The 17813-nt window shown below is 41.9% G+C and overlaps 1 protein-coding gene across 2 annotated transcripts in view; it reads left to right on the top strand.

Moving 5' to 3' along the window:
• The first annotated feature begins 1843 nt into the window (after nucleotides 1-1843).
• Nucleotides 1844-17813, top strand: part of CAPN3 (calpain 3) — a 68464-nt gene continuing 52494 nt past the window's right edge. For both annotated transcript variants that reach the window (XM_054028248.1, XM_054028247.1), the window contains exons 1-2: nucleotides 1844-2438; nucleotides 14790-14859. In XM_054028248.1, coding sequence (XP_053884223.1) covers nucleotides 2148-2438; nucleotides 14790-14859 — 361 coding nt within the window. In that variant the 5' untranslated portion in view covers nucleotides 1844-2147. The remainder of the gene's footprint in view (nucleotides 2439-14789; nucleotides 14860-17813) is intronic.

Genomic DNA, 17813 nt, shown 5'->3' with positions numbered 1-17813 from the left:
CCCTAGTGTCACTGGCCATAAATAAAACATATGCTGTCATATGATTTAAGACTTCTTGATTAAAGAAAACCTTGACGGGTATAGGGCTTATCCACCTGCAGATGTACAGGTTGCCATTTAAACAGCTAGAGCTATAGAAACCAGCCAGGAATGACAATACATGTTTAAAGATAAAGAGTCTAGTTCTCATTTCACTTAATGCCAGCAATGGAGTGTGCCAAGAAATATGTGTGAGCGATTTCTCATTATACGCACACAAAGTATTAACTGGCAATTTGGGACGGAGACAAAGGCTAGAAATAAACATGATTTTAAAACAATAATAGAGCACTTTTCATCCATAGATCCCAAAGCATTTTCAAAGAGAAGGGCGAGTATCATTTTCCATATGGGGAAATGGAGGCACAGAAGTGAAATGACTTGATCAAATTCAGTAGTAAACCTGGGAACCCGTGTCTGCTGATTCTCAATCCAGTGTCCTATCCATTAGATCACACTGCCTGCCAAAAACATAGCTTGACTTTTTGTTTGAATACAAAAGTTTATCTTGAAAGCTGACATCTTGCAGCACAACTTTCACATGAACAATTGTGTTTGTCATCAAGCAAGCTGTTCCAATTTCCACATGCATCTGCAAAGGGAAACCCATTTTCCACTCATTCACTGGAAAAGTTGAAGTGTGGACATTTAAAATTAAAATCAATAATATAAAATATGCTTAAGTAGAAAAAAATGCTGCATCATCTTTCATTGCCAATTAATCTAATTATATAATTTGGGGAATCTGATCTATCTGGCTGTGCAGAATTCATTAATGGTTGAACACTCATTCCTCTAAGAAATTCAAAGTCCTGCTATATTTAATGTATGTCACTAGGAATATGTTTTTTTCCTAGATTTAGAGTATAGTCTTAGATTTGACTTATGACTTCTCCAATTTTATCAAGACATTGAATTGTCAAACTTGAACTCCTCCTACACTATCAGAACTTCAAGAGTAATGTAAAGTGTCCATTCAAAGGGTTATTTTGCCATAAGGTCTTTGGCTAGACATACGGTATGACAGCTGTGCCATGATAATTTTCTAAATATACCCTTGTCTCAAGTAGGTACCCAAGAGTGAACTATTAAAAACCTGCAGCTCATTCGCCTATAATCTTAATATTTTAGCCTCTAATCCTGCAAATATTTACATATGTGCTTAACTCTATATACTGTAAATAATCCTATTGAAGCTAATGCCTGTGCCTTCACTGCAAAAAAAAAAAAAAAAAAGTGTGTTTTATATCAAGTTAGCTATCTCAATGTAAAATCTAAGTGGAAACAAGGCACTGTAGCTTGACATACCTAGTCAAGATAAGCCTGACAGTTGCGGGGAGGGTATAAGGTTGACCTCAGCTAGCTACATCATGGTAAAAATTACCTGTGCCTTGTCCCCACTAGGACTTTAAGTCGAGTTGGCTATCTCAGTGTAAAGGCACACGTTTTTGTTTTTTGTTTTTTTTTTGCAAAAGAAGATAGGGCCAATGAGTAAAGTTAAACAGATACATAAATCTTTGTAACATCAGGACCCATCATAATGATAAGGAACATGCTATAAAATGCTGCTTAAAACCAATATGTAAATATAACTTGCAGTTTCACTATTTTTTGCAATTGAAAAAAAAAAAACTATTTGGCATTGGGAATCAGCCTAGCCATGTCAATCCTTCTCCGAGAACAAGCCCTGAATAGGAAGAAACTACACGTCAAATTGACACATTCTCTCTCGCTCTTTCTCTCCATGTTTATTTTTAGTTTTCCTTGTTGAAATCTCTACAGGACACAGACATGCTCTCACACACATGCTGTAGACACACCAACCCTAGACAGAAAAGTTACTCAACAATTTCTCTTGTTTCCTGTCACGGAACAAATTTTGATTGCTGATAAAATTACCACAGCAAGAAGCTCAGGATGACATACAAATTGCTCTATCCCGTGACACTTTATTACTTTTAATGTGACTTGGACACTTGCAGTCAAAGGAGAGAGCTGTTAAACTGTTTTTTTGCAGTGACTTCCTCTTTTCTCTAGTTTTCGTACAGGTTGCAAGAGCTTCCTTTTTATTTTCCTTTCTTTTTTAATTTTGTTTAAATCTGATTTCCATGCCGTCGGCCATAAATGCTGTGGTGGCTCAACAGACAGAGACTGGGTCAGTTCCTAGCACCAACATTAGCACAACAGCTGAAACAGGAGGAGGTTCAGGGGGTATCTACTCTGCTATCATCAGTCGCAACCAGCCCATTATTGGAGTGCGGGAAAAGACCTTTGAAGAACTCTACAAGAAATGCCTGGAAAAGAAGATTCTTTATGTGGATCCTGATTTCCCACCTAATGAGAGCTCCCTCTTCTACAGCCAGAAACTACCCATCAAGTTTGAGTGGAAAAGACCCACAGTGAGTAACTTGTCGGTCTAATTAAAACACTGAATGCCCTTTTCTATTTATAACTATAATCAATGCAGTTATCTGTATTGAGCACATTCCCTGGTGGAAAATATACACTGGAAACATATTTCTTTAGTTGTTTTCTAGGATTGGGAAATTACTGTCTAGGATCTGTGGGGATAGGGAAGTGTAGAGAGAATATAAATAATCACCTGAAAATCAATAAGACCTTGGATTGATTACTTGGAACTTTCTTTATTTTTTTGAAACATATTTTAATTGGCTTTGACTTGCTCTGATTTGTTTGTCTGAATTTTCTCATCTGAAGACACCAAACAAAACAAATTTAAAACCCTCTCCTCTTTCACCAACACCCATATTGGGACCTGCATAGATTTATTTTTTCAACACTACTTTATTTTACTGGTGGGTTTCTTAATTTTATTTTACTACAAATAGCCCCCTGGGCCCATCTTTTCATTTTCAGAAGTACCTTTGGAAGTACAGCTCTGAGTTATACCCATGTCACTCCAGTTAAGTCAAAAAAGTTGCATGGATGTAACAGAGCAGAATCTGGACCACTTTCTTTTATTTTATCATCTCATCATTGATTTCCAGTATCACTTGTTCCTAAATGCAAAGCTGGTTATCCCATTATCTGTCTGCCATGGACTGGGGGGTTATAATAATTACCAAGGTGGATTAATGTTTACTGGGTCCCAAATTCACCAATATTTCTGCCCTTCCTGACAGACTTCTCCCTACCCAGCCTTCCCCTCAGAGTGAATCCTCCCTCCAAGGTCCTGAATCCCAATCCTAGATGGACTCTTGTTTTTCCTCTCACTCCTAATATTTCCTTCCAAGTGAGGCAACCCAGCTCATCCAACAGGCAGCTGACAAGCTGTACATTGTGCTGCTGCCTGTTATTGTTTCACTATTTCACCTGGGCCCCTCTAACTGTGAAAGCCAAATTTTGAGGATTTTGCTTTTATCCATCCCTGATTATTATGGGCTTCCTTTTACATATGTGCAGCATTATCCCATACTTTTGTGCCATAATGAAACATCATAGATTGAGCTGATGATAGCATAAAGCTAGAAGGCCAGTGGCCTTGGAATGTGGGTATTACAGAACCAAAAGATGACTGTAAAGGTCCATTACAGTTATTGCTCCACAGAGTGAGAAAATGAAGGGCAGGAAGATATTTAGTCCCAACCTATAATGATATTTTATGCAGGAGTAATCCATACAGTCTGGGATAAGAGCTGCATTGATTTACATCTCATGCAACATCACTGAAGTTTGTCTCTCTATGTATTGACAGAGCATGAGGCAGAACCAATCTTTAAAATGCAGGACAGTTCAATCAAAACTAGAAGGAGAATTTATATTGGAGTGAGTTAAAAACATTTCTGTTTAGCCTATCTACTGCCCCAGGGTTTCTATAGAAATATCTGGTTATCAGTTAAGTGGAGCAGCAATTGAATTGACTGGCAAGGGAGATGCTTTCTCAGACTTCCACAGGAGGTAAAGTGATACAGCAGCATGTAGTGGCATAGTCAGTGGATATCAGAGGAGAACTGAATAAAGGTATGCGGATAAATGGAAGTGTTAAACTGTAAAGGGTTGCATTTAACGCCTACGTTGCACAGGTATAAATGATTGCACAAGGTGGAGGATTAAGCCTTTGGTTTCTAGGACACCTCAGATTTTTGGGCCCCTATCCCAGTGATCTTTAATCCGTCCTTATAGAATCATCTTTGATGCAATTTGAGAGCTGTATAATAAATATTATGTGCCAACAGTGTGCACAGGGTTGTACAATACACAGAAATGCAACCTAAAAATCTAAATATCAGATCCTAAATTATTTTCCACACTAACAAAAACAACAAGGAATCTGGAGAATTGAGGTTTTTACCCACGAAAGTTTATGCCCAAATAAATCTGTTAGTCTTTAAGGTGCCACCAGACTCCTTGTTGTTTTTGTAGATACAGACTAACACGGCTACCCGCTGATACTATTTTCAACACTGTTTGAATGCTAATTTTCATTGATATAAAGGAGACAGCATAGTCTAGAGGTTAGAGCAGGGCACTAGAAGTCAGGAGATCTGGATTCTAATCCTGGCTCTGGCACTGTGCTGTGTGATGCGGGGCTAGTCAGTAAGGCCCAAATTCTAAAATGCGTCCACTAATTTGGAGCGGCAGTGTTTGGATGACCAACTTGAGGCTCATTGGAGCTGTTGAGCAGACTCAGCTGTAAATATGCAGATGTGGGTGCTGAGCACCTCTGAAAATCAGGTCGTCATTGTCTCAAATTAGATACCTAAAGATAAGGAACTTTAAATTAGCTCACACTTTTTGAAAAATTATGCCTTCCCCTCTCTATGCCTGTTTCCTTAACTGTTAAAGGTAGAACACCCACCTTTGTAATGTGCTTTGAGATCTTGAAAAGTGCATATAAATGCAAAATATTGTATAGTGAGAGGATCCTTTCTCTCTATGTGAACTTTCAAAAGCAGATACATCTGCAGCTTCTCTTATAATCCATTCCTCCTCCTCCCATAAACTGAAGCTAGAGTTTCTTGTATTTGTTGCTTCAGTCTGCAGATTGACCCAAGACTTTGCTTCACTGGTATTTAGAACTACATCTCAAATGTGCTGCCCTGCTAGGAGAAGAACTTGTCTGATAATGTTACAGTCAGGAATAGCAGTAATATGCTAATAATAGGACACCATAAAGACAAATTAATATGATGCAGTAATACTGCCGTCAAGGGTATTCTGCTAAAGGATTAAAGCATACATCAAATCACCAGAAGTTCAAGGCTAAACTACAGAAATACATATCCATTCCATAAAGATATTGACATCTTCCATTCTTACTTAAATGCTAGGGAGAAAAAAAACTTTGTTAAAATAGAGTTAAGATTGTAAATAGATAAATTTACAACAGTATTCTTAGAACATTGTAGTTATTTTAAAAATAGTTTAAGAATCAGGTAATTCAAAAGCTGTAGTTTAAAACAAAACAAAAAATGCCGGACAGTTTGGAAGTACCGAGAGACCATTCTAATACCACCGTTAACTGTGCTGCCTTTCCCTGACATGGTTATATACATGGTGTTCTCCCAGAAGGAATAAATGTACATTTTAAATGGAGCAAGGTCTATAGATTAAAGTACAAGACTGGGAGATATGGGTTCTATTCCTCGCTGCCACTGACTTGCTGAGTTACCTCATGCAAGTCACTTAACCTTTTTGGGCCTCAGTTTCCCCCTCTGTAGGATTGGAATTAGGGTGACCAGATGTCCAGATTTTATAGGGACAGCCCGATTTTTCTTATATAGGCTCTTATTAACCCCTCCCCATTCCCGTCCCGATTTTTCACACTTGCTGTCTGGTCACCCTAATGGGAATTGACTAAATAACATACTTGTAAGTATTATTTTTACTAATTATTATGCTAAGCCCTTTGAGATTCTTGAATGGAAGGTGCTATGTAAGTGTCAAGTATTATTATTCTGGCAACAATGAAGGAATTAAAAAAATTAATAAGATAGCGGATGCTGTGCAGCATGTACACGTTGTTGCATCTCTAGTATTATTAATCATAAATAATAATAGTGCTCTACACCACTGGCTCTCAACCTTTCCAGACTACTGTACCCCTTTCAGGAGTCTGATTTGTCTTGTGTTTCACCTCACTTAAAAACTACTTGCTTGCAAAATCAGACATAAAAATACAAGTGTCACAGCACAGTATTACTATTGCTTACTTTCTCATTTTACCATATAATTATAAATCAACTGGAATATAAATATTGTACTTACATTTCAGTGTATAGTATATAGAGCAGTATAAATAAGTCATTGTCTGGGAGGGATTGCTCAGTGGTTTGAGCATTGGCCTGCTTAAACCCAGGGTTGTGCGCTCAATCCTTGAGGGTGCCATTTAGCAAACTGGGGTAAAAATCTGTCTGGGGATTGGTCCTGCTTTGAGCAGGGAGTTGGACTAGATGACCACCTGATGTCCCTTCCAACCCGGATATTCTATGATTCTATAAAATTTTAGTTTGTATTGACTTCACTAGTGGCTTTTATGTAGCCTGTTGTAAAACTAGGCAACTAGCTAAATGAGTTGATGTACCCCCTGGAAGGTCTCTGCATACCCCCTGGATACGTGCACCCCTGGTTGAGAACCACTGCTCTACACCTAATTAGCGCTTCTCATCTGTAGATCTCAAAGTGCTTTACAAAGCACATTATTAGCCCTGTTCTTCGGATGGGTAATCTGAGGTTTAGAGATGAAGTGATTGACCCAAGGTCCCACAGGGAGTCAGTGATAGAAACAGGAATAGAATTTAGGCTTCCTGATTTCCAGCCCTAAGATCAATCCACTAGATGACTATAGCCCTATATTGCATGTGCAGGATGCTCAGAATTTTGGTAACTCTCCACTTAGGCTGGGAATATAGAACTGCAATTTGAGGAAGGGTTTCTCCGTGACAGTCTCACTGCATTAATGTTGCAATGAAATAGTTCTTGTAGCTGAGACAGGAGGTTCACAGCCTAGGAACCAATCCGCTCTCAGATATTTGGCCCCAAAGCCACTTATCTCAGGAACCACTAACAACGTAAAGAAATCTGATCCCCCACTTTGTACCTCTTAAATAATTGCCTATGCTGTGAAGGAATGGGGACTGGTCTTTGGGTTACTGTCAGAAGGACAGACTGCCATATAGAGCAGCAGTGAACTTTGTCAGAGGGACAGGGGAACAGAAGCATGTAATTCTAGTCAGCTAGCGACTGCCATAACATGATTTGAATACACACAGGCTTTACTCAGGCAAAACTTCAGTTGACATCTGTGAAAGTTTTGCCTGAGTAAGGATTGCAGGATCCCACACAGTATTTATGTTCAAACTATACTTTACATTGGTTTACATGACTAGTGTATAATTAATACCTCACAGTTACTGCATAAGATCAAATCATCTAATTGAGAGTGTAAGACAAGAGAAACTCAAGGGCCAGATTCTCTACTGCACCTCTCTCTTCTACTCAGTGCAGAACTGGATCAAGACCATTAGGGAGCTGCTTTCAGCTCTCTGATTCTCAAGCTGTCCTGGTCCTAATGCAAATTAGAACATTTAGGAGTTGTTCTAACTTAAAACATCTAGCACTGCTTCCTAAGTGACCATATGCTGGCAGAGAATTGGAGCGCTCTGCTCCATCCCATCTGCACCCCATCACACCTCCTCACTTCCCCCTCCTGGTCCCCACTCCCCCAGTGGCTGGGGGAGCCTGATAGAGGAGCTGGTTCCAATGACTTTTCACGAACTGAGTATTCCCTTCTGCTGGCGGATTCTCAACTGGCCAGCTGCAGCTACATAAAATACCCTTTGTACTGCTCAAGTGCCACAAAGGGAACAGAACTGAGGCCGAGAATCTGGCCCAGGACCTTGAAGAGACTATACAAAAACCCCAAAGGAACCTGAGACCTATCTTCAGAAAATAAACTTTACAGCAGAGTGCTCTGAAGTTAATACTTAAATTATCTTGTACATTAGAACAATGGTCCAGTTAACGTACTTCTTTGGTGGGCGGGTGTCCTTACTTATTTTTGGAGTCTTTATGATCGTTAACTAATTAATTCTCATAACACACTTGTAAGGTAGGTAAGTATTATCCCTATTTTACAGATGGGAAAACTGAGGCACCAATGTGGTTAAGTGACTTGCCCAACGCTATACAACAAGCTAGTGACAGAGCTGGGATTAGAGGTCAGGAATTCCTGATTTCGAGTCTTCAGCTCAGCCTACTAAACCATGCTGCCTTTCTAAACTTGAAGTGACTCAACAAAAATACATCTGCATCTCTATACAGGCTTCAAGCATCTGGCAATAGGGATTTCAACAGAAGAGCCCTGCATTCCTGTGCAGAACCACAGAATGTGCCACCTTCTTACAGATATATTACGTAGATTGTAAACTCTTCAAGGCAGAGATCATCTCTTTGTTATAGGCTTGTAAAGTGCCTGAAGTCTTGTTCACAATGGAACTGGGGCCTCTAAGCACTACCACAGTACACATAATAAATAATAATTGCACCACAAGGGAGCATAGGTTATCACAGTACAAGATACTAACTATATCATGGGGTTGCAGAGAAGATCCCATTGCAATACATTATGCCATCAGTATACCCAGGGATGTGCCTTGAAGGCACAGTATGCCCAGTAAAATATGATGTGCCTTGAAGGCACTAATGGGATTATATTGCTATTCACCGTGCCACAAGTGTGCAGAGGGAATTGCACAACAATCCATCATACAAGGAGGATGCTAACGGGATTGTATTACAATACCTCACATGATGAGGCTGCTATGATGACTACATTATGATACATCACCTGGTGAGGACAGTGTGGGGACTTTGCTAAAGTCTCGTTATGGTACGTTGCAATGTGCCATTAGCGAGGGGTGGGCATCTGATTGCAAAATGAGGTTACTAAATGCTCCCTTTTAAATTACACAACAGTGTGAAATTACCAGAGAGATTACAATAGCATTCAGACATGAGAAATGGACTTCATTACATTACAATGAAAGATTGAAAAGGGGGCCTGCTACAATCCTGTTTTGATACATTAACACTGACAGATTAATAGGAAGACTCCCTGGCAGTACTGTACTCTTACATACCCATTTATCATACCCTTTGCTCATTGATTCATTAAAGATTATTAAGAGGTCTTTCTAAGGCAGTACTACTGTAATGCAAAATGCTATCTGTGAAGTTTAATGGACATGTGTGGCAGATATTGCAAACTCAGGCAGGATCTTGGGGGTGGGGGGAGAATATGATAATTAACTTTCTGAAGGTTATCTGTATCTTTGTGATCCTATTGTATCACCCTTGTAAAAAGTTATCTATCTGCATAAACCAGGAACTAAAATCAGTGATAACTATGACTCCTGGGGTGGATAAGCAACTCCAGAGAAGTTGCACCCGTAGAGAGAATTAGATTAACTGGTTCAGACTGGGTCCCAGAGGCCTAATGAGACAAAGAAAGGGCTTTTGGTATAAAAGGCTGAGTATAAACTGACCAAGAGGCCCTCATTTTAATCCAACAAATGGATTTGACCAAGGGGAGCCAAACCCTGCTAATAGATTGGAAGGACTGGAAGCTACCAGGGTCTCCATAGGTTTGAGGGGGAACCACCAGTACAGTATGTGTTTATACTTTTTATTGTTTGATACGTTTTCTCTAAATTGTTTTTGTCCTAAAATATATGTACTCTGCTTTGGAAGAGTGGTTTGGTGACTTGTAACCACTGGCATACAGTCCTCTGAGAGAAAGCAAAGCACAGGCACTGGACTCCGGTCAGGCCTGCTGGGACATCACAGTGAAGTGCAAGGGAGCACAGCCCCTAAACCAGTCAGAAGGGACGGGGATGCAAGTTTCATCCCAGAAAGAGGTGATGGCTAGAGGCCTGAGACCTAACAAGGGAGTGCTTGAGCAGACCACAGAAGGGGTCAAGAATAGGTGCTGTCTTTATGAGTTGCCGGGGCTGCTTGACCCCCGTTATGCCCCCGGCCCCATCCCCACTCCACACCTTCCCCCAAGCCTCCATCCCTGCCCACCTCTTCCCACCCCCTCCCCCAAGCATGCCCCCCTCACTCCTCCTCCTCCCCCTCCAGCACCTCCTGCACGCCGCTGAACAGCTGTTCCACGGTGGGTGGGAGGCGCTGGGAGGGAGGGAGAGGGAGGAGCAGATGGGCAGGGCTGCTGGCGGGCGGGAGGTACTGGGTGGAGTGGGAGGAGCAGATCGGGGAGCGGTGGGGGGGCTGCGGTGGGTGCTGAGTACCCACTATTTTTTTTCCGTGCCACTGGCATTTTACATACCATGCCAGTGAGTTCTGCTCTGATCATCTTTTAGATGCCATGATACTTAAAACACCAGCAACTGGTCTGCACTAGGGATGGCAGCATTACTATTACCATAGGAGTTGAACTGGTACAAGCAATGATATGCAATTTTACAAAATTTCCCTATGGGGGATGGGAGGCCTCTGAGAGTAGTAAGGAAAATGAGATGGCTTGCAGAATATTGCCTTTGTCTTCAGCTCAGAAATATATTTATATTATACCTGCATCTGTCCACATGACCACTGTATGATTCCTGCCTTTTGTTTTGTGTATAATTTGTAGTTGAATATGATCCCATGCGAAATTACACAGTGGGTGGTTGTGACACTCTGTACCTCGGGAGAACACCCAGCACCCCCATGTTCATCCTTGTAAAATGATTGTGTGGTATCCAATGCAAAGTTTGTCATATCAGGTGTCTTCGGAAGGCTCATGATGTACTGAGCATTGTTGTTATAGTGATGTTATAGTTATGTTTATGGATTATAATTTCATGTATATAGTTACCAGGTTGAAAATGTATCCCCATGGCTTAAAACAAGCCCAGACAAAAACTCTCCCAGAGCAGAGAGGCAGTTCACACCTCATCAGGGCAGGTATGGGACAAACCCAACCCAGCCTCACAGGAACAAAAGACACTGGCCTAGGCAGCAACAAAAGCATCTGTTAGACTCTCAAGGGAGTCACCCCCCTTCCTTTGGTCAGTTTGGAACTGCGATGAGGTAATGCTCACCTGACTCTGAAGGGGTGAGGGGGGCAAAGCCAAAAGGGAAGAAAGGACATGATAAAAGGGAGAGACATTTGCCATGCTCTCTCTCTCTTCCACCTACACACACCACATCAAGCGACTGAAGCGCTGATCAAAGGGGAGAGCCTGGCTGAAGAGCAACCAGCCAGCCTGTGGTGAGAAGCATCTAAGTTTGTAAGGGCATTGAAAGTGTTAAGATCAGCTTAGAATGTGTTTTGTTTTTATTTCATTTGACTAAATCTGACTTATGTTGTGACTTATTAACACTTAAAATCTATCTTTACAGTTAATAAATCTGTTTGTTTATTCTACCTGAAGCAGTGCATTTGATTTGAAGCATGTTAGAGACTCCCCTTGGAATAACAAGCCTGGTACACATCAATTTCTTTGTTAAATTGACGAACTTATATAAGCTTGCAGCGTCCAGTGGGCATAACTGGACACTGCAAGACAGAGGTTCCTAGGGTTGTGTCTGGGACCAGAGATATTGGCTAGTGCCATTCAGTTGCAAGTAACTGGGAGCAGCTTACCTGCCAGAGGCTGTGCGTGAACAGCCCAGGAGTGGGGGTTCTCACAACAGAGCAGGGTAAGGCTGGCTCACAGAGTCAAGGATTGGAGTGACCTAGCAGATCACTGGTCCAGATAACACCAGAGGGGAACGTCACAGTGGTGTGTTTATGTTTCTTTTTTAACTGGCAACTTTGGAAGTATTTAAATATCCAGCTACATTTAACTAAAAGACAATGTGCCAAATCCTGAAGTCTGTACTCTGAGTCTAATTTCGTTCTTTCTGAAGTCAATGATAGTTTCACCATTGACTTCAGTGGGAGCAGGAGTCGGTTGAAGTACATTGGCTGGGTTAGAAAATGTACTCCTATAATCTGAAACTTCCCACAGGACACTATGCCAATTTTCAAGACAAAAATGACAGCAGTGTCAGGCAGAACGTTTCCAACAAATCAAGTGGATGGAGAGAAGTTATAAGATATCTCAAACATCTGACTTTACAGAATTTAATCCCCCAGCCAGCTGACTAAGGCATGAAAATAAAGGCCACTTTCTCCTTTCCCAACAGTCGGCAGAATGAGATGACTGTTGTAGAGGGCCAGAAATTTGTCGTTATTGGACACTTGTTTCAATTCTGCGATGGGGATAACCCAGATAGTTACATCAAAATTAATGCATCCCTGAGCCAACTACTGGGGAGGAGAAAAAATGGTCTCATACCAAAGAAATAATTAGACCTGAAATATGAGCTTCAGAAAGTCCATCACTGTGCTGTTCATATTGAAAAAGCTTCAGGCTGCAGCTACAGTACCTAAGACCTGTCTCCTGACTTTCTATATAGCTGTACCCACTGTTGCTGGTCTCTCTTCTTCCCTGCACCTAAAAAATGGGGTTCCTGGAGGAGCTTGTCTTCTCTCCCCACCCTTGCTGCTTCCCAGGAAACGGGGTCCTGAGGTGTGGTTTCTTTTTTACCCCCCTCCAGCACAGGAGATGGGGTCATTAAGTAGATCTCTCTCTTTATCCCCATCTCAGGAGTTTGGGTACCTGGTTGGAAGTTCCTTCCCTGCCACCATCTCTTTGCCTGGGAGATGGGCTCTGCTTGGGGGTCTCTCTTTTTCTTCCAACCTTGCATATGGGTTCCCAAGGTTGGCGTATGTCCCTTTTCCCCCTAACCTGGGCTATGAAGTTCACGGATGAAGGCTGCTAAGAAGTAGGGGAGGCTCTTCCCAAGTGGGGCTGGCTGTCCTCTCTTCCCTCCTCCTCCAGCCTGGGTTGCACCATACCATGGTTCCTTGCCCAGCTTAGGGAACAAACAGTTACCGCATATGAAAATGTTTCTACCTGAATTGCGTTACAGTCTAGGTTCAATTCTGAGATAAGTTACACTGATTTCTGCCTCTGCAACCATTTATTGAAGCATTTTTAAATGTAGATGCAAGCTGCTTTTCAATCAACCGAAAAGGCACCAATTGGTTTAGCTTCTCTAATGTAGACAAGCCATTAGTAATTTACACCTGTGCAGAGTGGGTGTAAAATATTAATGTTCTGATCTGGGAGCCCTTTACACCCACTTTGCACAGGTGTAAAAGACTATGTTAGGGGCAGGCCAGAGGAGAATCATGCCCTGAAGGGGCAGATTGTAGCAGCATTGCCTTTTTCAAGTGTAAAAAAGGGAAAAAAGTAGAAAATCTTTAACAAAAATGAAGGAAAGCTCAACTCATGAAGCGAGGACTCAAAGAGCAGACTAGTGGGGAGAGGGAATTAAAGAGGGATCATTACAGGGATCCTTTCTTCCCAAAATGGCATCAGTGCTCTCTCCACCCTGGCAGTTCAACTTCACCTAGTTGTCTCAAGTTGGGCACCTACAAACTGAAGCACTCAAAACCTGTGGCCACTTTTGAAAATGTGAGCCTTATCCCCCACAAGTGACCTGCCCCAGTGACGTTTACAGTTTTCTGGGAAAATGCATCTCCGCCTTTGTCAGTGAGAGTCCTAGGGTCTGTAGACCTAAATTTTACTGAACTGCACTGGATTCCCAGCCCTGACTTGCCATCCTGCCTTTCCTCATCCCACCCCAATTTTAACTCCCCCACACACACTTTGAACAAAATTCTTCTATCTGATCCCCTCAAAATGTTAATGTATTTGCAACTATACCCTGTGCAGCTGGCCCAGAAGAGGTCTCTCCAATTCCAGATACCAAACCCTTCTGGATGGAGGCTATACTTTATCTGAAGTTCTGCACATCTGACCTCACAGTGCTCCAAAAAGCACCTCTGAAAGGAAACTGCAATCAAACCCCTACAGCAGATGGTTTTTCTGTAGGTTCTGTGGCCATCACATTGACATAACTCCCATTTCATTTCTATAGCAAATAGATGCAGTGACTCAGGCCTCAGATAGGCTATGCCTCCTGTGAGGCTTGTAAGAGGCAAACCGGTACAATGGAGATAACCTTCCATTTTAAACTTTATAATGGAAAACCCAGAAATTTGGCAAGAACATAAAGAACATGAAGTAACAACAAATACGCACTTCAGAAAATGATTACATGTAAATTGCCATCACCGTAAAATTAATTTGTCAGCAACATGCTCTGTCATCCCAAGACGGAATCCTGCTCTCCCTGGATGAAGTCGAGCTTCACCCCTGCTGTCCCGCCTATGCCTCTCTCTAGCTTGTGATGCTCCTTTGATTGGCTGCTGCAATGATTGCCCCTCTTTCCAACAGGTTTGCCCAGGAATGACAGCTCCTCACCTGGAGAGCCACACCCATTGCCCACACACCCAAACTGCATTCCCTGTCAGTGTCCCAATGGTCAACCTCACCAGTCACACGCTCTGTACCCTCGCAGCTGGGCTCCTTGCACACTGCCCTTCAAGATCCAGCTTCCTCTGGCAAATCCCCTTTTACCTCAGTGCCGCCTCTTTTCACCTCCTTCTTCTCTAACCACTTTCCAGCTGCCCCCTCCCCTGCTGGAGCTGCCCTCTCATGGGCTGTCTCTCACCACAGGACAGCATTCTATGGTGACGCATCACAGTTGCAGGCCCTGACATTACCCTTCTTAGTCGAAACTACAGCAGGTGCTAGTGCAGGGGCCAGGCTTACTATACAGTGAGCACAAAGCACATTTTTCCTGCTCATATGTTTGTTTGTATCTTACAGGAAATCTGTGAGAATCCACGCTTTATAATTGGTGGAGCCAACCGAACTGATATTTGTCAAGGAGAATTAGGTATGACATTTTGTCTCCTGTACTGTGTTTTGGATTTCTTATATAGTCCCAGATAATTGCATCACAGTTTATCTTTAGCTTTTACTTGCTCGATAGGAGTTTAAAACATCTGTGTTTCCGTGCCATAGTTCTTCTCAACCAAGCCACCCTGTCCTGCAGGGTTGTAGATGAGGAGTGTGAGAGAGAAGCTGCTCAGTGTGCATGGACTTTGCTATTCATATTGTGAAGTTTATTGCAGGGCAGCATTTTGCAAGGCCTCTTTTCTCCCAGGCTTTCAAGAACAGAGTGACTTAAGGAGACAGAGTCTAAGTGAGCTAAAGAGGAGGCAATTGTTTGTAGTGGGAGGCTGAATGGATGAGGAAGAGTCTAATCTAAAATCAGTTTATTCTGTCAGAATTTTAATTGATTTTATTATTTACATTATAATGGCTCCTAGACACCTCCAGCATGTCACACAGCTCCACTGAGCTAAATACTGTGCAGATGTACACTAAAGGACAGTCTCTGCTCCAAAGAACTTATAGTCTGAAAGGCAAGAGGTAGCACAAGCGGATTAAAAGGAAAAAGCAAGGAGGGAGGAAGGGAGGATAAGGCAACAGCAACAGGAAATGTTAACATAGACTAGCTCTGTGCATGGATCATAATCAATCAGAGGCAGTAATCATATACCTTGAGCAAAGGATAGGTGCATTTTGAAAGCAAGAAAGCTAGTTATGCCCGTTATACTAGATATACAGAAAGCCTACAGCAGGAGTATACAGAAACAATGAAAATGGCAACTGTGCACATTTACATGCTCAGGACTGCACATAAGCTATTCTGATCTGATGATACCCTGTCCCTCTGGTGCACTCACTTTTCCCATTAGTGGTCAATTCATTTTGGACTAGATGTTTGTGTCTGTTACTAAGCACATTTCTTGGCACTATACAAAAGCCTGTATTTGCAAATACCAAACAAATCCAGAGCACTCAGAGTTAGCGCTTTATCTCTGCACCGCTTTTAACCATTTTATAAGACAGTAAAGCTCATCTACATTGAGTTTTCAAACCATGTATGTTAACTCTTCAAATGTAAACAAGTGAGCTAACTACAGTGACTTTAACTGGATCAGAGCAACAATAATAAATCAAGTTAGCACAATGATTGGGTCCTTATTTACAAGATATATGCAGCTCCACTTCATTCTGGGGATCCAGCTTTAGCTGCAACTGCTGCCAGCTGTGATCTCTGCCAGACCACGCAATCTTAAAGGTGCAGTGACCACACACAGTCGCCACAGTGCTTAAAACTCCAAACACTGCAGTATAAGCAACATTTGTTAAAACTGAAAATGAAAACAAACTATTTAAACTTTTTCTATAAAGGTGCTACTATGGCTGTAAATCCTACTTTAGATGGCCCATGGCTCTGAGTTGGCTGTACTTCAAACCACAGGGCTTGCCCAGAGGTCTGTGTGCAACTACCACAGAATGGCACAAACAGACAAGCATCAACCTGTGAAAGTAATTTTTAGTGGCTTTCAAATACAAACCTACTTCCACACTACAGGCAGGTCTACACTTAAAACACTGCAGCGGCACAACTGTGCTGCTTCAGTGAAGATGCTACTTCGCTGATGGGAGAGCTTCTCCCGTCATCTCCATGAGAGGCAGTAGGTATGGCAATGGGAGAAGCACTCCCGTCAACATAGCACTGTCTACACTGGGGTTAGGTCAGTATAACTGCATCACCCAGGGGTGTGGATTTTTCACTCCCCGGAGTAATGCAGCTATACTGATGTAAGTTTATGGCATAGATCTGGCCCAACACAATTAAATACAGAATAGCCATCAACTCTCTTTCCCTTTCAGTTGATGAGGAGGCAGGGGGTCGTCAAATACCCACACCCACACTGCAAATCACCATTCGGGTGAAAGAGGAAGTATAAGAACTAGGACAGTTCAGGCAGCATTTCTCTTCGAAATGCTTCAGTTTCTGCCTCACCCCTTCATCACTTCACACAACACAGACAAAGGTTAGGCCAAGTGATCCTACCTCTACCCTCTCCATGGCTCCCAACACGCATTGTTCCAAAGGCACCATGTTTTCCTTTCACAAGCTCACAGATTCAATTCAGCAAAATCAGAAGCCAATGCTCTGTGAGTTTTCCACAGCCCTGACAACATCAGCTGTGACTCCACAGTTTTGATAAATTTGTAAGATCAACATTGTTTGCTTGTTTTAAATTGTTGGTGATGTAATAACCCACCAGCCCATTATATTAAATAATCCCCTACTATTCTGCAGGACTTCAGGGACAATTGCTCCAGAGAGGACAAAATGAACCCAATGTGTATTTTATTCCTATGTTTTCTACAATAACAGACAGCTGTTTGTTATTTTTACATGCTGATAGTATGCTCAGTCCTGAACAGGACCAATTTTAAAAAACACCAAGTCCCTATCCCCAAGACCTTACAATTTACACAGACAACACAATATGTATAGAGGTTACAGGATGGTTCTAGCTGTGTGTGTGTATTTTCTTTAATGTAATGGTCTGATGGGTTAGAGTTTTGGGGCTTGATGGAAGAGTAAGTTTTGAGGAGGAAAAAGAAGGAAGTGAGAGCCTGGTGCCCTGGGACAGAGAGTTTGTTAAAGGAGTACGGGCAGCATGAAAGAATTGGAGATAATGTGTGTGTGTGTGCGTGCGCGCGCAAATTTACCTGGCATTGCAGTTTATATTACAGTAATGCCTAAGGATTTTAATCAAAGATTAGGGTCCACTGTGCTAGGGGTTGTACACACAAGTAGTTTGAAAATAGTTGCTGCCCCATGGAGCTCACCATTGAGGTAGTAAACCTGAGCATAAAGTTTATTATTTTAAAATGTAACTTTCAAAAACCATAAGATTAGAATTGTGCAAACATGGACACAGGCTTGAAATGAGAAGAGTTTTTTCAGTATGATAA

This window comes from Malaclemys terrapin, chromosome 4, assembly GCF_027887155.1.
Source record: "Malaclemys terrapin pileata isolate rMalTer1 chromosome 4, rMalTer1.hap1, whole genome shotgun sequence".
Taxonomy (NCBI): Eukaryota; Metazoa; Chordata; order Testudines; family Emydidae; genus Malaclemys; species Malaclemys terrapin.
Note: the sequence above shows the minus strand (reverse complement) of the source record. Positions and strands in the feature narration are given on the sequence as shown.